Source organism: Phoca vitulina, unplaced genomic scaffold (genome assembly GCF_004348235.1).
Source record: "Phoca vitulina isolate PV1807 unplaced genomic scaffold, GSC_HSeal_1.0 scaffold24, whole genome shotgun sequence".
NCBI classification, from domain to species: Eukaryota; Metazoa; Chordata; class Mammalia; order Carnivora; family Phocidae; genus Phoca; species Phoca vitulina.
The window spans coordinates 21006006-21023477 of record NW_022589727.1 but is presented as its reverse complement, the minus strand read 5'-3'; the positions used below and the strand labels follow the sequence as shown (position 1 = coordinate 21023477).

The following is a 17472-nucleotide window of genomic DNA, read 5'->3' as shown; positions in this document are numbered from 1 at the left end:
TACTGGCCTAGAGGCCTCCTGTAGACCCTTGCCATGTGACCATCTGACAACACTGCAGCTTCTTCAAAGCCGCAAGGGAGTCTCTCGTTCCAGTATGCTGAGACAGCATTAAGTAATGTAATCTCATCTAATGTAAGTCAAGGGGAGTGACATGCCATGACCTTTGCCATGTTCTGTTGGCTAGAAGCAAGTCACAGGTTGCACACTCACAGGGAAGGGATGACACAAGGGCATGAGTCATTGGGGGTGACCCGAGGGTGTGTCTTCCACAGAATGTGTATAAAGAATGATAGTTCAGTCAGCCCCTGTGGGGCCGGCAGCAGGTCTGGATGGCAGATGGCAGAGCCCCATTCAACAGCTTTGTCAGTGACTAGCATGAGGATATGGATGACCTGATAATCCAATACTTGTGTGACATGAAACTATATATACTAGACCATGGATGCTAGAACCATAATCCAAAATGACCTGGAGAGGCTAGAATAGTAAAGAGATGCCAACAAAATGAAGGAGATAGGGAATACATGTAAAATCCTGGTTGTGGTTGGAAAAGACCAAACAGACAGAGGTTGATGCGAGAACATGTATATGAGAAGCATGGTGGTTTTAGTTGACTGTAAGCAAGTCACTGTGTCTGCCAGTGAATCTAATGTGATCTTTGATTATATCAATGAAAATACAATGTCCAAAATGAAGGAGGTGATATCTTACTCTGTTCATTATGGCAAGACTACTCCTGGAGGATAGTGTGTACTTTGAGGGGCCCCTTTCAAGAGGGACATTCACAGACCAGCATGCTCAGAAAAATATGCCCAGGATTATGGAGTCCAGACGTGCTTGAGGAAGGATTGAAGGACCCGGGAACTTTAACCTGTAGGAGAGACTACTTAGTGGAGAACAAGGCAGTTGTCTACAGCTATTTAAAGACTATCATGTGGAAGAAATTTTACATGACATCTGAGGAGGGTGAAACACGGGCTAGTGGGTATTCATGAATAGAAAACGAATTTTGGTTTCATGTGATGTTCCTTATAAAAATTGGCGTTGCCTGTAAATATAATGGCTTTCCTGAGCAATACGGGTGTCCCAACTCCAGAGGAGATGGACAATTGCAAGTCAGGGACATTGTGGGTATGAGTCATACTCTGAATAAGGAGCAGGCTTTCAGATGATCAGAAAGTTCTTCAGTGATTGCTTTAGTTTTTTCCTATTCTTTCTCAACTTAAATTCAAAATGGGAGCAGATCTCAGTAGTTGTGCAACAACATAAAATAAGAGCTTTCTAAATTTCTCTTGGCACTGTAAAACCTTAGAGAATCATGTTGTGGTACTCTGGATATTTTCTAGCTATAAGTTTTATAGTTTTATTATTCCATTCAATTGCTAGCTTGCCTTCTACAAGTAAACTTCTAACATATTTAGTGTGTAGACAGTGTGGCTTGGCAGCTAAGGAGGTGTATGAAAAGCTTATAGCTGAAGATTCAGACCCTGGCTTTAAATTAGTTAATGCTTCCATTATTGTGATTATTTTTATCCACTAATATTGAATGTGAATGCACAGAGTGCTTGATACAAACTCTGTAAGACAGGTACTTATTTATTTTCTTTCTTTATTTTTTTAGAGAGTGTGTGTGAGCCAGGGGTGGGGAGGGGGTTGGAGAGAGGCAGAGGGAGAGAGAGAATCTCAAGCAGGCTCCATGCCCAGCATGGAGCCCACCACCGGGCTCAATCTCACAACACTAAGATCATGACCTGAGCCAAAATCAAGAGTCAGACGCTTAACCAACTGAGCCACCCGGACACCCCAAGTAAGATGGTACTTATAAGATCATCACCAGTTTATAGATGAGGAAACTAGGGTTTGGAGAGGTGTTTAAGGAACTTGCTCAAATTCACAGAGATAGGAGCACCTGGGTGGCTCAGTCGTTAAGCGTCTGCCTTCGGCTCAAGTCATGATCCCAGGGTCCTGGGATCGAGCCCCCCGCATCGGGCTCCCTGCTCGGCGGGAAGCCTGCTTCTCCCTCTCCCACTCCCCTGCTTGTGTTCCCACTCTTGCTATCTCTCTCTCTGCCAAATAAATAAAAATAAAGTCTTTAAATAAAAAAAAAAAAATTCACAGAGATAGTCAGTAGCTAAACAGGATCTGAGCCCAGGCTGTCTGATGCCAAAGCCCATGCTGTTAATCCCATCTATATTCGCTGAAAGTACATGGCCCTCTTCCCAGTCCTCAGGTGCCCCTGAAGTAGTCTGTGAGGGCAGGGAGCTGGGATTTCATTCTAAGTGCGACAGGGAGGTTTTAGGCATGGTGGTGACATGATCTGATTTATATTTTTAAAAGGTCATTCTGGGTGCAGGGAGGGGAGTGGGGTGGGAAAAGGATAGATTATGGGGGAGCAAGCAGGGTGACAGGGGTCCACTGCAGGGTTATGGGCCAGTTATGGGTGACTTGGAGGTGAGAGAAATGGGTCTCCTCAGTCAGGAGGGGTGTTGTAGGCAGACCCAAGGGCAGCCTTGTCCTTCCCTGGCCATCAGGGCCCTGACTGGCTTCGTCTGGCCATGCTTCACTGAGGGGAGGAATCTACGGATACAAGGGGCTGTGAGTATTCAGAGCTCACATCAACCTGTTCTTGACCCCATTTGGTGCGCAGGACCCTGGGGTTTCCTACCCAACATGTTCTTAGCCCAGAGGAGCTGCCAAGGCACTGCATGTTGTAGGGGTGCTGGTGGAGATGTGTGGACAGAAATAGAGCACATGGTCAGGGGCCAGTGTACGTGGCTGGACAAGGCTGATGGGTGGATCAGTAGTGGAGGGTGAGGGAAAGAGAGGAACAGGATGTCTCCTCGATTTTTAGCTTGAGCAAGTAGGTGGATGGACAGACAGGGGAGGTGCAGGAAGAGAGGCCCGTTTAGACATATTAAGTGAAACATGTCTATTAGGAGGAGGTTTCTGACTCAGTGTTTCTAAAACACCGGAGATCCTGGCTTCTGAATGATATTTTCCTTTTCTCATTTGCCTTCCCGTAATACTTTTATCCTTGGTCTTTTCATTACCTGCGCTTCTTGTGAGTTGACCTCGGAAGTGTCTCAAGCCAACCAAGCTGCCCCCTTTCTGTTCCATCTCTTCAACTTCCTCCAGAGCAGGAATGCCCAGAGGTGTTCCCAGGGAACAAGACACTGGGGGCAGAGCTCCGTTTCCCAGTGCACTTCTCTGCTCTCTTTCCTTGATCCCTCCAGGCAGATCTCTTCCCTGACGATGAGGGAGAGATGGGATAAAGCAGGATGGAGCAGGATTGGATTCACTTTGAATTATGTTGGCCTTGTCCCTGCAAGGTTCAGAATGCTCTGATGCTTCCTGGGAAATCCTTTTGACTCGCACTTTGTGAGCCCTCATGCCTACGGGATGGCTCAGTCACAGGAGACACTGGCCCCTTGCGAAGTAGAAGCTGAGGTTGACTGCTTGCACTAAGCTAAGGGGATAACGTGGAAATAGACGTTAAACCCATGTTGAATCCCAGCAACAGTTATCTCTGTATCCGTAAACCAAAAACCCCCAAAAAACAACCTTATTAAGAAAGCCTTATTTTTTTGTTACAAATAATGTACATATTTTTATGCTCATTATGTATATGGAGGACTTCATACGTCATAATGCACTCTTGGGTAGGAAGTTCACATCACACCCTGAGCTTTTCTCTGCAAGCTGCAGAGAATGTTAAGTTGCCCCCTCCTAGCCCAGGTGGAAGTTTCTCTTCCTATGCTCTTCTGAGAGAGGCATCAGATTTAGGGGGTGAGAACAAGAGCTCGGGAATGGGACAGACCCAGACACAGACACCAAGTTCCTCATCCTCATCTGCGTCTACCTTTTAGAGTGATGAGAACTTAATGGGCTAATGTAAATAAAGCCCTTGGTGCAGTGCCTAGCGGGTGGTTGGCTAATATGCCCACCCACGTGTAAGTTCAGAGCCTCCTCAAGATGTCCCCCCTGCTGCAGCCTCAGCCACTACATCGAGTGGAAAACAACAGCTGCGTGTGCCCAAGGAATGAAATCGTAGGGAGGGGGTCAACATCGATTTGGGTCTCAAAGTCCTTACTGCCGGTGGCCGGGGGCCCAGCCCTGGAGAGGAATGAGACTCGGGGGCTGCCGACAGCTAGCTTCAACTCCCTTTTCCGTCCGTGTCTGCAGAGTGCCAGGCGTGCTGCTGAGCACTCGGTTCACTTGTCTGCTTTCGTTACAGCTCTCTAGGGCGGGAATTACCAGCAGTCCCCATCTGCAGGGCTGGGAACCGTGGCACAGAGAGCCTAAGGAACTTATCCCAGGTCAAGGAGCTAGTAAATGTCAGTGCTAACCTTGGATCTTTCTAGTTCCCAAACCCACGCTTCCACATGACACCCTGCTGCTGTGTGACATGATGACATAGAACAGATGGCATGTTTGGGAGGTTGAAATGTGGGAGAGTTTATTTTCAGGAGAGCAATCGGTAGAGGTTTCAGTAAGAGATTGACATTTGAGCTGGATCTTGACAGACACATAGGAAGGTGGAAAGCGTCAGGCAGGAGGCCTCAGTTTCTCTCAGTGCCCACCCCACCCACTCTTGCCACGCTTCCTCAAACAAGACTGCCTGTTGAGGACCCATCAGAGCGGCCACTGGAAGGCACAGAAGCAGACTGTGGCCAGTTGGTGAGAAATGGTGGTTTAAATATACCCTGTGGATAAGGGTATATTTGTGGAGAAGGAGCCTCCATGGCATTCCAGAAGGCTGTCTTAAACATGAGGTTAAGAATTAAATTATTTCTCAGAATGATTGCCAAATAATATCTTTTAAATTTCCTCAGTGAAACAAGTGCTTTGAAAGTACCTCAGTGAAACAGAATGGACTCTTTCATAACGTAGGTATTTTGGTAAATGTTTGATTAATTTAGTAGATTTTTAAATGAGAAGCAAAAAGGTCTCTGATTATATTACTAGTTTTCTCTGTCTTCCATCCTTACCACTAGAGGTTCTAAAAGCAAGTCTCCAAAATTTTGGATGGCAGTAAGAATTCAAGTGGTTTCTCTACTTTCCGTCTTGTTGGCAAACAAATTGGAAACTTTATCTCAGGGGTAGGACACAGGGCTGGGCCCTCCCCAAGGCCCGCAGTCTGGTGTCCAAAGCAGAAACAGCACAGTGATGTAAAATCATCTGTCCTCTTTAAACTGCTTGTTTGGAGGATTCAGGTGTTTAAGTTTCCCCATCTGGATGGTGGGGAACACGGGGAGGAGGCTTTGCTGGCAGTGAAACCCGGGCTGCTCCCAGGCCTGGTCTACATCACAGTCAGATGTTTCGGGAGCTTGTGATGGCTTTACCAGCGCCGTGGTGGGTATCCTGGCGTTTCAGAATCTGGAGCGAGGGGGCCACTCGCTTGGCCTTGAAAGCAACTCTCAAATTTGCTTCTGAGCAGGCGTCCCACGTGCCTCCACGTGGTAGCATCAGCATATTCTCAGCTCGGAGGACAAGTTGTTACTACACACGCTTATAAATACTCTCGTGTTATTTATCTCAGTGTTTTGGTTTTAAGGCACTAGGGGTGGCGACCAATAGAGTACATTTTTATTTAGCCCAACATTGGAAGGCCAGCTTCCTGGTCTAGCACCGTGACGGTTTTCCCAAGGCTGGGACAGCTGTGGATGAAGAAATCAGTAACACTGTGCTTGCTGGGAGTTTATCCACAGTCATGAGTATTCAAACTTATTAAGAGTCAGATAACTTATTTGTGGTCAATGTAATGCTTTGTGTAAAAAAATTCAGTATTTATGCTCATCCAGCTGGGAAATGCATCACAAGTAAGATTTTCAACCTTTATCAAAGGCAAAAAGTCTATCTTCTTTTGACGTCTTTTCCTTTCCTCCCCAAGATCTGGAAGTTAGCATCTGCTGATATTTTGCACTGACTGTGGAATCCATGTTTGGTGCCATTCTTAAAATAAGCCACAACGTTTGTGTGGAGTGAGTGGGGACATTTGAGAAGCAGTTCAGAGGGAAATAGCTGAATACCATCAACTACCCAGCCCCAGAAAGAAATAAGATTAATGAAAAGCTGTCATCCTAGGTAAGGGAGGTCTTGGATTCATATCAGGAGAGGAAAAGAGTGTGTCTTTGGAGTTCTGTCAGAAACCAGAGGAAGGTGTTCTGGGAGAAACAGAACTCCCTATCACATCGGTCTGTCACATCAGGAAGACAAACCCCTGAACAGTCTCTATTCCATGGGCGCAGGTAAACTCCTTTCCCATCACCTGCAAGTATAGTACCAAACCCAGTTGTGAGCAAATGAGAAACACTGATTGTTGGCAAAACCCATAAAGAGAATAAGGACAAAGAATCCCTAAAGCACTTGAATTTCCCAACAGACCTTCTTAATTTTGTGGATTTCATAAGGCTAAACGTAGAACATAAAACAGAAATAGGTGAGAAAAAAAGCTACTTTTATTTTTGCTATTATTGTATTTGTTGTGGTTGTTTTGGCCTGTTGTCAGTATTGTTCCACTAGAACCTTCCATAATGATACCTCCATTATGGAGGAATGCATATGCCACCTTCCCACTGTTAATCTCCAGGACACTGTTTCTCAACTACACAAATGAACTAAGATACTTTTTTACAGGAGATAGATTTGGCAGTGAAAATCCACCTTCCCTATCTTTACTAATACACTTAATGAGCCTCCTTGGTTTAAAAAGAAAAAAAAAACAAAAAACCAATCCTCAGATTGCAGATGCAGAGACCACTGGGTCAATTCTTAAATGGGAGTAGAGTTGAGAAAGACCAGTCTCCCCAGGATCATATTCCATAGCCAGGGTCATCCTGATAACGTAAATTGAGTGGAGCTGTACTTCTTAGAATGAGATGAGGGATAAGAATCAGGCCACTGTTCCCCAGAAATCTCTCCCTTCTGGTCTCTCCTGGGGCCTAAAATGTTGGCATCAGTGCTCTAGGTCTTTGGATCAGCAACACACATTGATTTGATAAACACTGTCTCTGAATCATGACTATGTAACCAGACGCTGCTAGCTGCGAGTTGGGAAAGTGCCCTCAAAGAACAAACAAGTACTGAAAGATGAGAGAAAGAGGAAAAACTTCCACCTGGGAGAATTACATGGTAGGTGGACCGGAATTTTCCAGATGGATATGGGCAGAGGAAAGTCTAAGAGAAGAGATGCAGAAGTGCAGAGGATGGAATAAACACATGTTAGGCCAGGTCATGAAAGTCTTGATTTAATACCAGATGACCAAGTAGTGGGGGCTGAATATTCTAGAGCAAGTAGAGATCAGAGTTATGGGTAAGGAAGACAAATGTAGGAAAGATGCAGAGGGGGTGAATGGAGAGGAATCAAAGGTAGGAAGAACAGTTAAGAAGTTAACCCCTACACTGGGTCATGATGAGTGACGGAAGGAAGAGATGGTTGTGATGATGTGGTGAAGGGCATATCAATAAAGCGAGGATAAGGTCAGTTTGAGACACGCCAGGTTGCAGATGCTGGCAGGACAACCCAGAAAAAGTGGACTATCGGACTATGAGATGGACATAGGGACCAGGAGAGCTGATGATAGAGAAGAGCCAACAGGAGCTGGGGGGCAGAAGTCAGTGAGTTGGGTTCAGAGAGAAAATTCTTCATTGCAAAGTCTTCTCAAGTCTCTCACTTATGGAGCAGATAACCCTAGAAAGGGACATGTTGAAACTAGTCCTAACCATTAGCATAAACTCTTTTATAGCTCAGTAGAAGGTCTGCCTTAGATAAATCCAAGGGCGATATCATGGGTAGCCTTACATAAGGAAAGCTGAGTCCAGAGCTGAGGTTTTCGCTAAGAGAGAACAGAGATGGGTGGGCTCATTGGGGCCATGGATAGTGTGAACGTACAGTGGACACCCATCAAGGCCTAGAAAGGAGAGTGGGGCAGAGAGATCCCCCTACTGAGGCAGGAAGACTTACTTCACTGTTCTGTCCTGACTAGCTGGTGCGGGAGGAGTGGGGCAAGGGGATCAAAAAAAACACAAGGTGGGAGGCCCACCTACCTTTCATCTCCCTAGCACTTCTGCCCACCCAGCCTGAAAGGCTTTCCACTTCTATGGAAAGAATGAGTATGGATCTCTTACACTTACTCCTGTAGAACAGTGAGATTTCAGAAACTCAGAAATTCTGGAGAATAGAGTATTTGAGAACAGTGTCCTCCTAGGTACAGTCATTTCAACGTAAGAAGACCAGAATTCCTGTCCGAGCTCCACCACTAGACTGTGACTGTCCACATTTCATCCTCCTGGGTGTATCTGTCTTGAGGAGCTGGTGTTGAGTAAGAAGCTTGGCCTCTCTGGCTCTACATGTCCTCAAATGTGCTCTGGGAATAAAATGTCATAGATGAAGGTCAGGTGACATAACGTATGTGAAAGTACCTCGAAAACTCATTCACTCTACAAATCCTGGTTGTGGTATGTTTGCGTGCAGTTCCCTTTTGCCCCTGAGAACTTACAGAAAAAAACAACCCCAGGTTATGTGAGCTTCTCTAGGATGATAAGGGATGAACAGATATTTGCCTTCTTCCTTTGGCAATAAAATGGTGTCCTTTTTTTCTCGCCTGCCCAGTTCGATGGTCACCTGTTTTTTTTCTCTAGCCCACCTTCCCTGTTTGCATTATTAGACTAACAAGCTGGGGAAGAGGACACTCTTCTCAGCCCAGCCCGTCAAGCCCTTTCCCACCAAGACCCTCTGAGCTGGTCCACAGGTGAGGGAGGCCCAGCCCCAAGGACAGCTGCATCCCCACAGCATGGTCGGTGGAGGAGACAGGAGGGCCGGGGGTGATGTGACAGAGAAGAGACTGGCCTTGGTGTGGTGAGGGAATTAGCAGGAAGGCGCCTCTCAACATTTGATGGCCTTTTTCATTCAACTTTTTATCCCCCAGCACCTTGCACAGTGCTCGGCATATAACAGGTTGTTAATAAAAATTTGTTAAACTCATGAAAAGAAAAGGAAACCAGGAGGAGGGAATCCGCCATCCCAGTCTGCACGGTTTTTCTGCTGGTGACAGGACAGTCCCAGACAACTAAGGGAGCCCAAGTTCATGGTGTGAGTCACTGTGTGAAGACGTCCCTCCCCTGAAAACATCCGTCGAGATACCAGAGCGCTGCGTGCCATTAAGATATATTCTAAATGCTTGGAGCGGAAAGGGTGAGCTTAGTGAAGAAACCTTTTGTTTTAAAAAAAAAATACCCTCAAAATAGTATGGTGAAACAGGCAGCGCTCCTTAATGTATATATTTTGGACGTCTAGATTTTTTTAGTTGGAGAGTTTATAAGAAGATAAATTCTTCACTACCACTCACTATGGATCTCATGTTCATGCCATTTATATTTTTTTATATTTTAGGTCCTCCTGGACCCAGGGGTCCAAAAGGTGACAGAGGACAACAGGGACCCCCTGGTCCCACTGGCAACAAAGGACAGAAAGGAGAGAAGGGGGAGCCTGGTCCACCTGGCCCCGCCGGTGAGAGGGGCCCAATTGGGCCCATTGGCCCCCCTGGAGAGCGTGGCGGCAAAGGCTCCAAAGGCTTGCAGGGCCCCAAGGGCTCCCGTGGATCCCCCGGGAAGCCCGGCCCTCAGGGCCCCAGTGGGGACCCAGGCCCCCCCGGCCCACCGGGCAAGGACGGACTCCCTGGCCCTCAGGGCCCTCCTGGCTTCCAGGGACTGCAGGGCACCGTGGGAGAGCCAGGGGTGCCTGGACCACGGGGGCTGCCAGGCTTGCCTGGGGTGCCAGGCATGCCAGGCCCAAAGGGCCCCCCCGGCCCCCCAGGCCCATCAGGGGCAGCGATGCCCCTAGCCCTGCAGAACGAGCCAACCTCCGCACCTGAGGCCAATGGTAAGTCTGAGACTTCCCTCACACCCGGGGTCAGGGGCGCCGTGTGCACTTGTGGCCGGCCTGCCGCATGCAGCCCCATGTGCCCCCACACCCCGCTTTACTTGGCTTTGAAGGCACCGTGTGGGCAGGCACATGGCCCCTGATGTTCTCACAGGCCTCTGAGCCAGGCGGCGTCCCTCAGCACATGTGTTTCTCTCTCAGCACCATCCCTCACACACGTTTATGTAGCAGAGTCAGGCTCTCGGGGACAAATGCATCCCCAGACATTTCCTTCATGCAAGTCTGAGGCCGGCTGCCCCCAGCCAATCTTGTTCTCATTTTATGCCCTTCACCTTGGGGATAGACGCCCTCAGTAACCGTGTAGATGGAACTTTCTGTTACTAAAGCCCAGATTGCATAGTTTTGAGAGGGTGTTCTGGTGCTTCTGGCTTTTTTATAATTATGAAATTCGATTCCTAAATTTTGATAATTTGGCAAAACCCTCAATGTCTGGTTAGCAACCAAGCCTGTTTTTTCTCTCCTTTGAATCACACCCAGTTCCACTCGATTTCCTTAAGCACGACTCTCGTCATCTTCATTTTTCCACAAGCCCAGTTTGGGTTCTGGGTTCTCCCATCTATTTATGGATGGGCTCCATATGACTCCAGACTGATGTGGCGCATCTGTGTCTGCTCAGCCTTTTGTTGTTGTTCCTGTTATTTCTGTCATTGTAAAGACTAATCCAGATGCAGAGGAACTAAGACCCAGCGTCAATAATTTTCCAGGCTCTGTAGTTTTAACTACTGTGTGCTCTGCAGCCTGTCGCGCCCCCCCCCCCCACTAGTCTTTACTCCCAGCATGGCTGTCTCAGCCACTTGTGGGCTCACACACGGACGCAGGAACTGCTCCTGGCCTTGGAGAGAAGCAAGGCCAAAGCCATGGCCTCGTAAACATAACTGAAGAAAGGCGTAGTGCTTTGTGTGTGTGTTCGTTTTCTTAATTAATATTTTAAACGTTTGCATTCCTAGGCTGCCCACCTCATTGGAAGAACTTCACGGATAAATGCTACTATTTTTCGGTTGAGAAAGAAATTTTTGAGGATGCGAAACTCTTCTGTGAAGACAAGTCTTCACATCTCGTTTTCATAAACACAAGAGAGGAACAGGTATGTTTGCAGCATGCTTGGAGAAAAACTATAATTTAAGGATCGTTTACATCTGGAAATTGCATGCTTAACTGGAGATTCAAAGATATCAAAAATCCATAAGTCACATAAACACAGAAGGCCGCATTATGGAGATTTGGGCCTTATTCAGTGACAAGAAGCATTCATGGCACGGGAATTATGTCCTCTTGCTTCCAGCTGGAAGATACTACTTTATTAAGCCTGGAGATGGGTGGCTCCTCCCGGTGGCTGTTGAAAGAGCTGTAATGTGGAAGAGAAGTCTGCTGGCTGGCACCAAACACGTGTGGAGAGAGAAGCCAAGGGGCATGAGCACTGTAGGGGTGGGTGCTAGGGACCAGATGGGTGGCCTCAGCAGTGGAGAAGACCACGGGGCAGAGCTCACACATGATCACACTGGTGACCACTCCCTAGGCCCCTCCTATGGGCCAGGCACTGTATGAGGCACTTCTTTCTCCTTTACCCCTCACAGCAACCCCAGAACCCATGGGTATTATTATCCCCCATTTACAGATAAGAAAACTGAGGCCCCACAAGGTTTCATGGCTTTATTCATAGGATGACAAGTAAATGCAGAGCTGAGACTGAAACGGAGGTCCCTCTAACAATAATGCTAGTGCTCTTTGGTGCCACACGGTTCCAGAAACCTCCTTCCTTTTCCCTAAGTATCTTCAGCAGATGCGGCCTTGGAAACAGAGGTTTCCTGCAGTAACTGACTGGGGATGGCCAGGTGCAGGTGCCCGGGCTTTAGAATCGGTAGACTTGGGTCCAGTCTCAGCTCAGCCACTTAACTGCCGTAGTTGCTGAAGGCTTACAGACAGGTTGCTTGTGGCACGTTGGACATGGGAGCTGGCCAGAGGAAGAGCTCGATGATGCCCGGGCTGTCAGTATTACCAGAACACGGGGGCGACGGGTGACAGAAAGGGATGGAGCCTGGTGGAATTCATTAAGTTGTCTGGGTGGTCTAGAAGAGGAAGAGCATCCCTTAAATATCACTTACAAACTTATAGAAGGAAAACGTGTCGAAGCCCCAAAACACTGCAAAACAAAACAGGTGCAGTAAAAAAAAGAGCAGAAGCATGTACATACTCTAACACACATTCTCTTTTAAATGTCCTTTCTTTCCCCCCATATGTTTCAGGGGAAGGGGGAATTCCTCTAGATATCTGTTCCCCCCCCCCCCCCCCCAGGTAATACCACACTGTCACGGATTTATCTTTCAGCAATGGATAAAGAAGCAAATGGTAGGGAGAGATAGCCACTGGATCGGCCTCACAGACGCAGAGCATGAAAATGAATGGAAGTGGCTGGACGGGACGTCTCCAGAGTATAAGTGAGTGTTCAGAACCTTCCAGGCTGTTCTGTTTTTCACCCCTTGCCTGACCCCTTGCAATCTCTTCTTTAACCACCCTGTGTCCTAGATACCCCTCACATTGAGGTTTCTGCTACTAGTTGGGTATTTCCATGTGTGGTTGAGAATCAATATGCTATAAACTAGGGTTGTTTTTTTTTTTCTTTTCATGGTGTGAATTTTTTTCATTTCTATGGAAAAAAAAATCAGAGACTCATAACATCTGACAGTATGGTACTTGAGGTGAGGTGTTCTCTTTAAATGCTGCTGTGAAGGATAAGACTACTTCAGGCACGATGAGAGCTCGCCCCTGTTCAAGAGCCAGGAGCTCCCTTCAAGATAACACCTCAGTGGCCCTGACCCCAGCTAGGCTTCTGGCCAGGGTGTGATTAGGAACTACAAGTTAATAACAGGTGCACCAGGAACAAAGGTGTGGTGTGGGGGGGATATCATCATCCCCTAAGTGTTTGAAAAGTCCTTGTAAGTCTGGTGTGACCTGAGTTCTATAAAGGCAGCAACAAAGAATGGAAACCCTTTTCAATACCTGCTCAGGCTCCCAGGCTCATGGAGACTTCTGGGCCCCTCATTCAACCCCTGGGGCTGTCTTGTCAACTCCTTCCTTAATACTACCCCAGGGTCAGAAGATGGGCTGAATTGTACCAATTTGAATTTCACTTCTTCCAACTCCTACTTTGCCTCTAATGAATGTGAAAATATGCAACAAACTGCACCACATGGAGCAGAATTTATGAAAACTCACCTCTGAATAACCAGCCTTTCCTTTGCTGGAGAAGAGAAGGCAGACCCTGCAGAGGCTCAAGCAGGCATGAGGCTGTCACGGTATGGAGACAGCCATGATCATGGCGCCCGGGGAGGAGACAGTGAGGGGTTTCAGGGCTAAGACAGTGTCGGGGGTATTGAGGCAGGGCCGGTAGCAGTCAAGGAGGGGAAGCAAGGGCCAGAGGTGGTGGAGAAGCCCGTGAGAGTTTTTAAAATGTTTCTGTGGGGGCACCTGGTTGGCTCGGTCAGTTAAGCATCCGACTCTTGAGATTTCAGCTCAGGTCATGATCTCAGGGTGGTGAGATCAAGCCCCAAGTCAGGCTCTGCACTCAGCGGAGAGATTCTTGAGATTCTCTTTCTCCCTCTGCCCCCCCCCCCCCACTCGTGCACGCTCTCTCTAAAAAATTATTATTTTTTTTTAATTTCTTTGAGAGAGAGAAAGCATAGGGGAGTAGGGAGAGAGGGAGAAGCAGACTCCTCGCTGAGTGGGGAGCCCGCCGCAGGGCTCCATCCGTAGACCCTGGGACCATGAGCTGAGCTGAAGGCAGACGCTTAACTGACTGAGCCACGCAGGCACCTGTAAAAAATAAATAAATCTTAAAAAAAAATGTTTCTGTGTGCGTGTGCCTGGGCACAGGTAGACAGATCTTCCACATGACAAGCAAGATTAGAGGGTATAGGCAGAAACCAGAATAAGGCCATTTCTTTACAAAACAATGGCCAAACAGCAAGATGGAACATTGGCAGGTTTTAGGTCTGCTCCGAAGCTGAGACTCACGGTGCCCCCAGGGCCAATGGCCATCTGCCTGCTGGGCCAACAGATGTCCTGTCTGCTCCCTCTGCACCTGTCTGTGGGGAGAGGAAGCTCTACTACACCCTGGCACTCAGGGGGTTGGCTGACAGCCCAAGGAGAGCACCCAGCATGGCAGAGATATTCCTCAGGAGACTTAAAACAGTTGGGAGGGTCGGCAGTAGAGATGGAAGGCAGAAGTTACTAAAGGACAAAGATAAAGCTTGTCTTAGACAAGATTGCCAGGATCTTTTTTTTTTTTTTTTTAAGGCAGTTGAGGGTAGGCGAGCCTCCACTTTCCTCACAGCCCTAAGTGCAAAAAAGTTCTAGGGTAGACTCACTAAGAAATTCAGCTGGAAGCCTTCCTCCAAGAAGAAAGTGGACTGGCCCATATAGGAGGGATTGAGCTGGCACGCTGCAGTCTTCACCAGCTGCCCCAAAGCGGCACTTTGCTCCTCTTCCCTGGGCTCTAGCAAGAGCTGGGTGACTTGGGAGGAGACCACCCGTGTCAGCACCTGGGACCGGAGAAGCTCACCAGACCCCTTCCCGGGAACTCCGTCCCCAGCCACGGCCACCCTGGAGCCGCACAGGAGCCTCGGCTTCTGCACCCTAACCACAGCACCACTGTGCCTCTCGTTGCCCACCCAAAGGAACACATACACTTGACAAGTCCCCAGGATCAAGTTTTAAAGGCAAGAATAAATTAGGCAGACGTATTATGAGGTCTCAAGGACGAAAGGCTAATTTAACTTGACACAGAATAATAAACACTGCTCAAACTAGAGAAGGAGCCAGTGCAGTGAGGTCTGGGTTCCAGGCTTGGCCGTGGCCTTCGTAGCTGCCAGCTACTCAAGCACGCGAGATCTCATGTCCTCGTCTAGCAACAAGTCTTACAGAAGGGCCCACGTCAGTGTGGTGAAAACAGAATGGGATTATGTATATAAAGCGTTTAGGACAGTGTGTGGCCCATGGGAAGTGCTCAAGAAAGGTCACCCACTCGTACCAGTATTAGTATCACTATCTTGTCATAATTGTAACTGTCTTCCCACCAGTCAGTCACTGCAGAATCACACTCCCTGGCACTGAGGTATTTTACCATGTCCTGACTGAGATGCCACACACAGTATCTCACTCAGATCCCACACCAGGGTTGTGAAGAAGAAGAAGATTCTCCACCATGGCCTGGGGATGGGGTCTGGGCTGCAGGCTCTTAGGGGTCTCTCACCAGTCTGTCTCCCCAAAGACTTCTCCGTCTGCCCAGACTCACCTTCACCCTCCTCCTCTGTGCTTCTGGCACTTCCTTGTGCCTGGTCCAGGCTGTAGAAGCATCAGTCGAGTCTCCCAGCTGTCCTTTTACCCTTCTCCTCTAACACACCCGCCCTCGCGCACACTCGCACACACACACAGTTGTCTTTATTTTTTCTCATTTCACCACAGATCTGTGAAAACTTCTTTCCTGGCCAGCATCAGACCCTGGACTGGAGATTGGGATCCAGTAGCCCACAGTCCTGTGTCCACATTCACTGAATTATCCTGGAGGGTCCACTGTGAGCCAGCATCTGTGCTGGCCCAGAGGATCTTTTCTAGAGTGTAGGGGCAGCAATATGCGTGAGACATTGTTGTTCTCCTACTCATGTAAAAAGAAAAAAAAAAAAAGTCTGATTTCCAAGACCATGTCACAATCAGGAAGACAGACATACCAACCCTAAGATGTGGACACGGCAGAGAGGCAGGGCTTCAGGGAGAGCTCAACATTCTCCTCACAGTAGTTGACAAAACAAGTAGCAAAAACAATAGGGATATGGTAAACACTATCAACTAACTTGACTTAATTGATGTTTATGGACTGTTTCACTCAACGGCTATGAGTACACTCTTTTCAAGTACATTCAGTACATTCACCAAGATAAACAATATGCTGGGCCATCAAACAAGTCTCAGTGAATTTAAAAAGAACTGAAATTATATAGAGTATACCATATATAGTTCTTTGACCAAAACAAAATTAAATTAGAAATCAATAACAAGGGGCGCCTGGGTGGCTCAGATGGTTAAGCGTCTGCCTTCGGCTCAGGTCATGATCCCAGGGTCCTGGGATCGAGTCCCGCATCGGGCTCCCTGCTAGGCGGGGAGCCTGCTTCTCCCTCTGCCTCTGCCTCTCTCTCTCTCTGACTCTCATGAATAAATAAATAAAACATTAAAAAAAAAAAGAAATCAATAACAAAAAGATACCTGCAAAATTGCCAAATATGTGGAAATTAAAGGATACACATCTAAATAATCCATGGATCAAAGAAGACATCAGAAAGGAAGTCTGCAAATGTTTCAAAGAAAAGGAAAACACAACATATCAAAATTTGTGGGATGCAGCTAAAACAGTGTTTAGACTCCTTTAAAGTGCTTATGTTTGGGGAAAAAAGAAGTTTTTAAGTTGAAAATCCACGATCTCAGCTTCCACCTTGTATGGGTAGAAGAGGAGCAAATTAATCCCAAAACAAGTAGAAGGAAGGAAATAATAATGACCTGAAAGCAATGACATAGAAAACAGACAAATGAAAGAGAGGATTGGTGAAACCAGGAGCACATCACAGCTGAGCCTTCTGCTCCTGATGGAATAGATGCAAGTATGTTTGGCAGAGTCGTCCCTGTTCACGGAGGCTGCCCGGGAGGAGGGGGGAGTCTGTCCCAAGTGGGACGTAGATTCTGCCCACCGGCTCGGCTCAGAGCACAACTGTAAGGCAGCCTTGTGAGGCCTTTCCTGTCCACCCTGCCTGCAGTTGCCCAGCTTAGATCAGCAGAAATGTGATCATCTTCCAGAGGGTTTCCCAAAACACACTTGAAGCTCCTCTGTTCCTCTTGTCCACTTCTTAGTCGCCTGCACAGGACATCATTTGGTGGAAGTATCCTGTCAAGTGATGAGTAACACTCCAATCTCTGCACTGGGTTGCCTCTCTGTCCATGCAGACCACTCCGTATAATATTACATGTTGTATTTTTTAGACTAGAGAGCCATAGAATGATGGCCACCAGAAGGGAACCTTCAGAGTCATCTAATTTACTAAAAACTCACTCTGGTCTATGCTGCGTGTTTCTAGCAGAGTGGCGCTGGCTTCAGCCACCAGCGAGAAATCTTTACAGACCCTGGTATCGGGAGAAAATTCTACAGCAAAGTAACACTTCTCACAACGAAGATTTTCCTGTTTTGAGGCCAGGCTTTTACCAGCAGAAGTTGCTTGGCCATGAAGCCTCAGTCAATCTTGTGGTTGATGAGAAAGTACTAAGTCGTGAGGTTGGAAGGCGCGATTCCCAAGATTGAGAGTTTGTGCTCTGCTGCCATTAGGAGAAACCAAAATCCTCAGTGGGGAGGTTCACACCCACTAGCTGATGTGCTTGTATGTTTCCAGCTGACTGGAGCAGTGAATCCAAGTGCTTCCCAGGTCCCTCGTGTACTGATTGAGTATGCTGCCCAAGTACGTATGTGTGTTGCTATCCAACCACTTCTGTGATAT

The 17472-nt window shown here is 47.5% G+C and overlaps 1 protein-coding gene across 1 annotated transcript in view; it reads left to right on the top strand.

The window, feature by feature from the left end:
• Window positions 1-17472, top strand: part of COLEC12 (collectin subfamily member 12) — a 186129-nt gene that overhangs the window by 157630 nt on the left and 11027 nt on the right. Inside the window, exons 6-8 of the mRNA XM_032421205.1 lie at window positions 9392-9880; window positions 10888-11024; window positions 12266-12375. Of these exons, the coding sequence (XP_032277096.1) occupies window positions 9392-9880; window positions 10888-11024; window positions 12266-12375 (736 nt within the window). The remainder of the gene's footprint in view (window positions 1-9391; window positions 9881-10887; window positions 11025-12265; window positions 12376-17472) is intronic.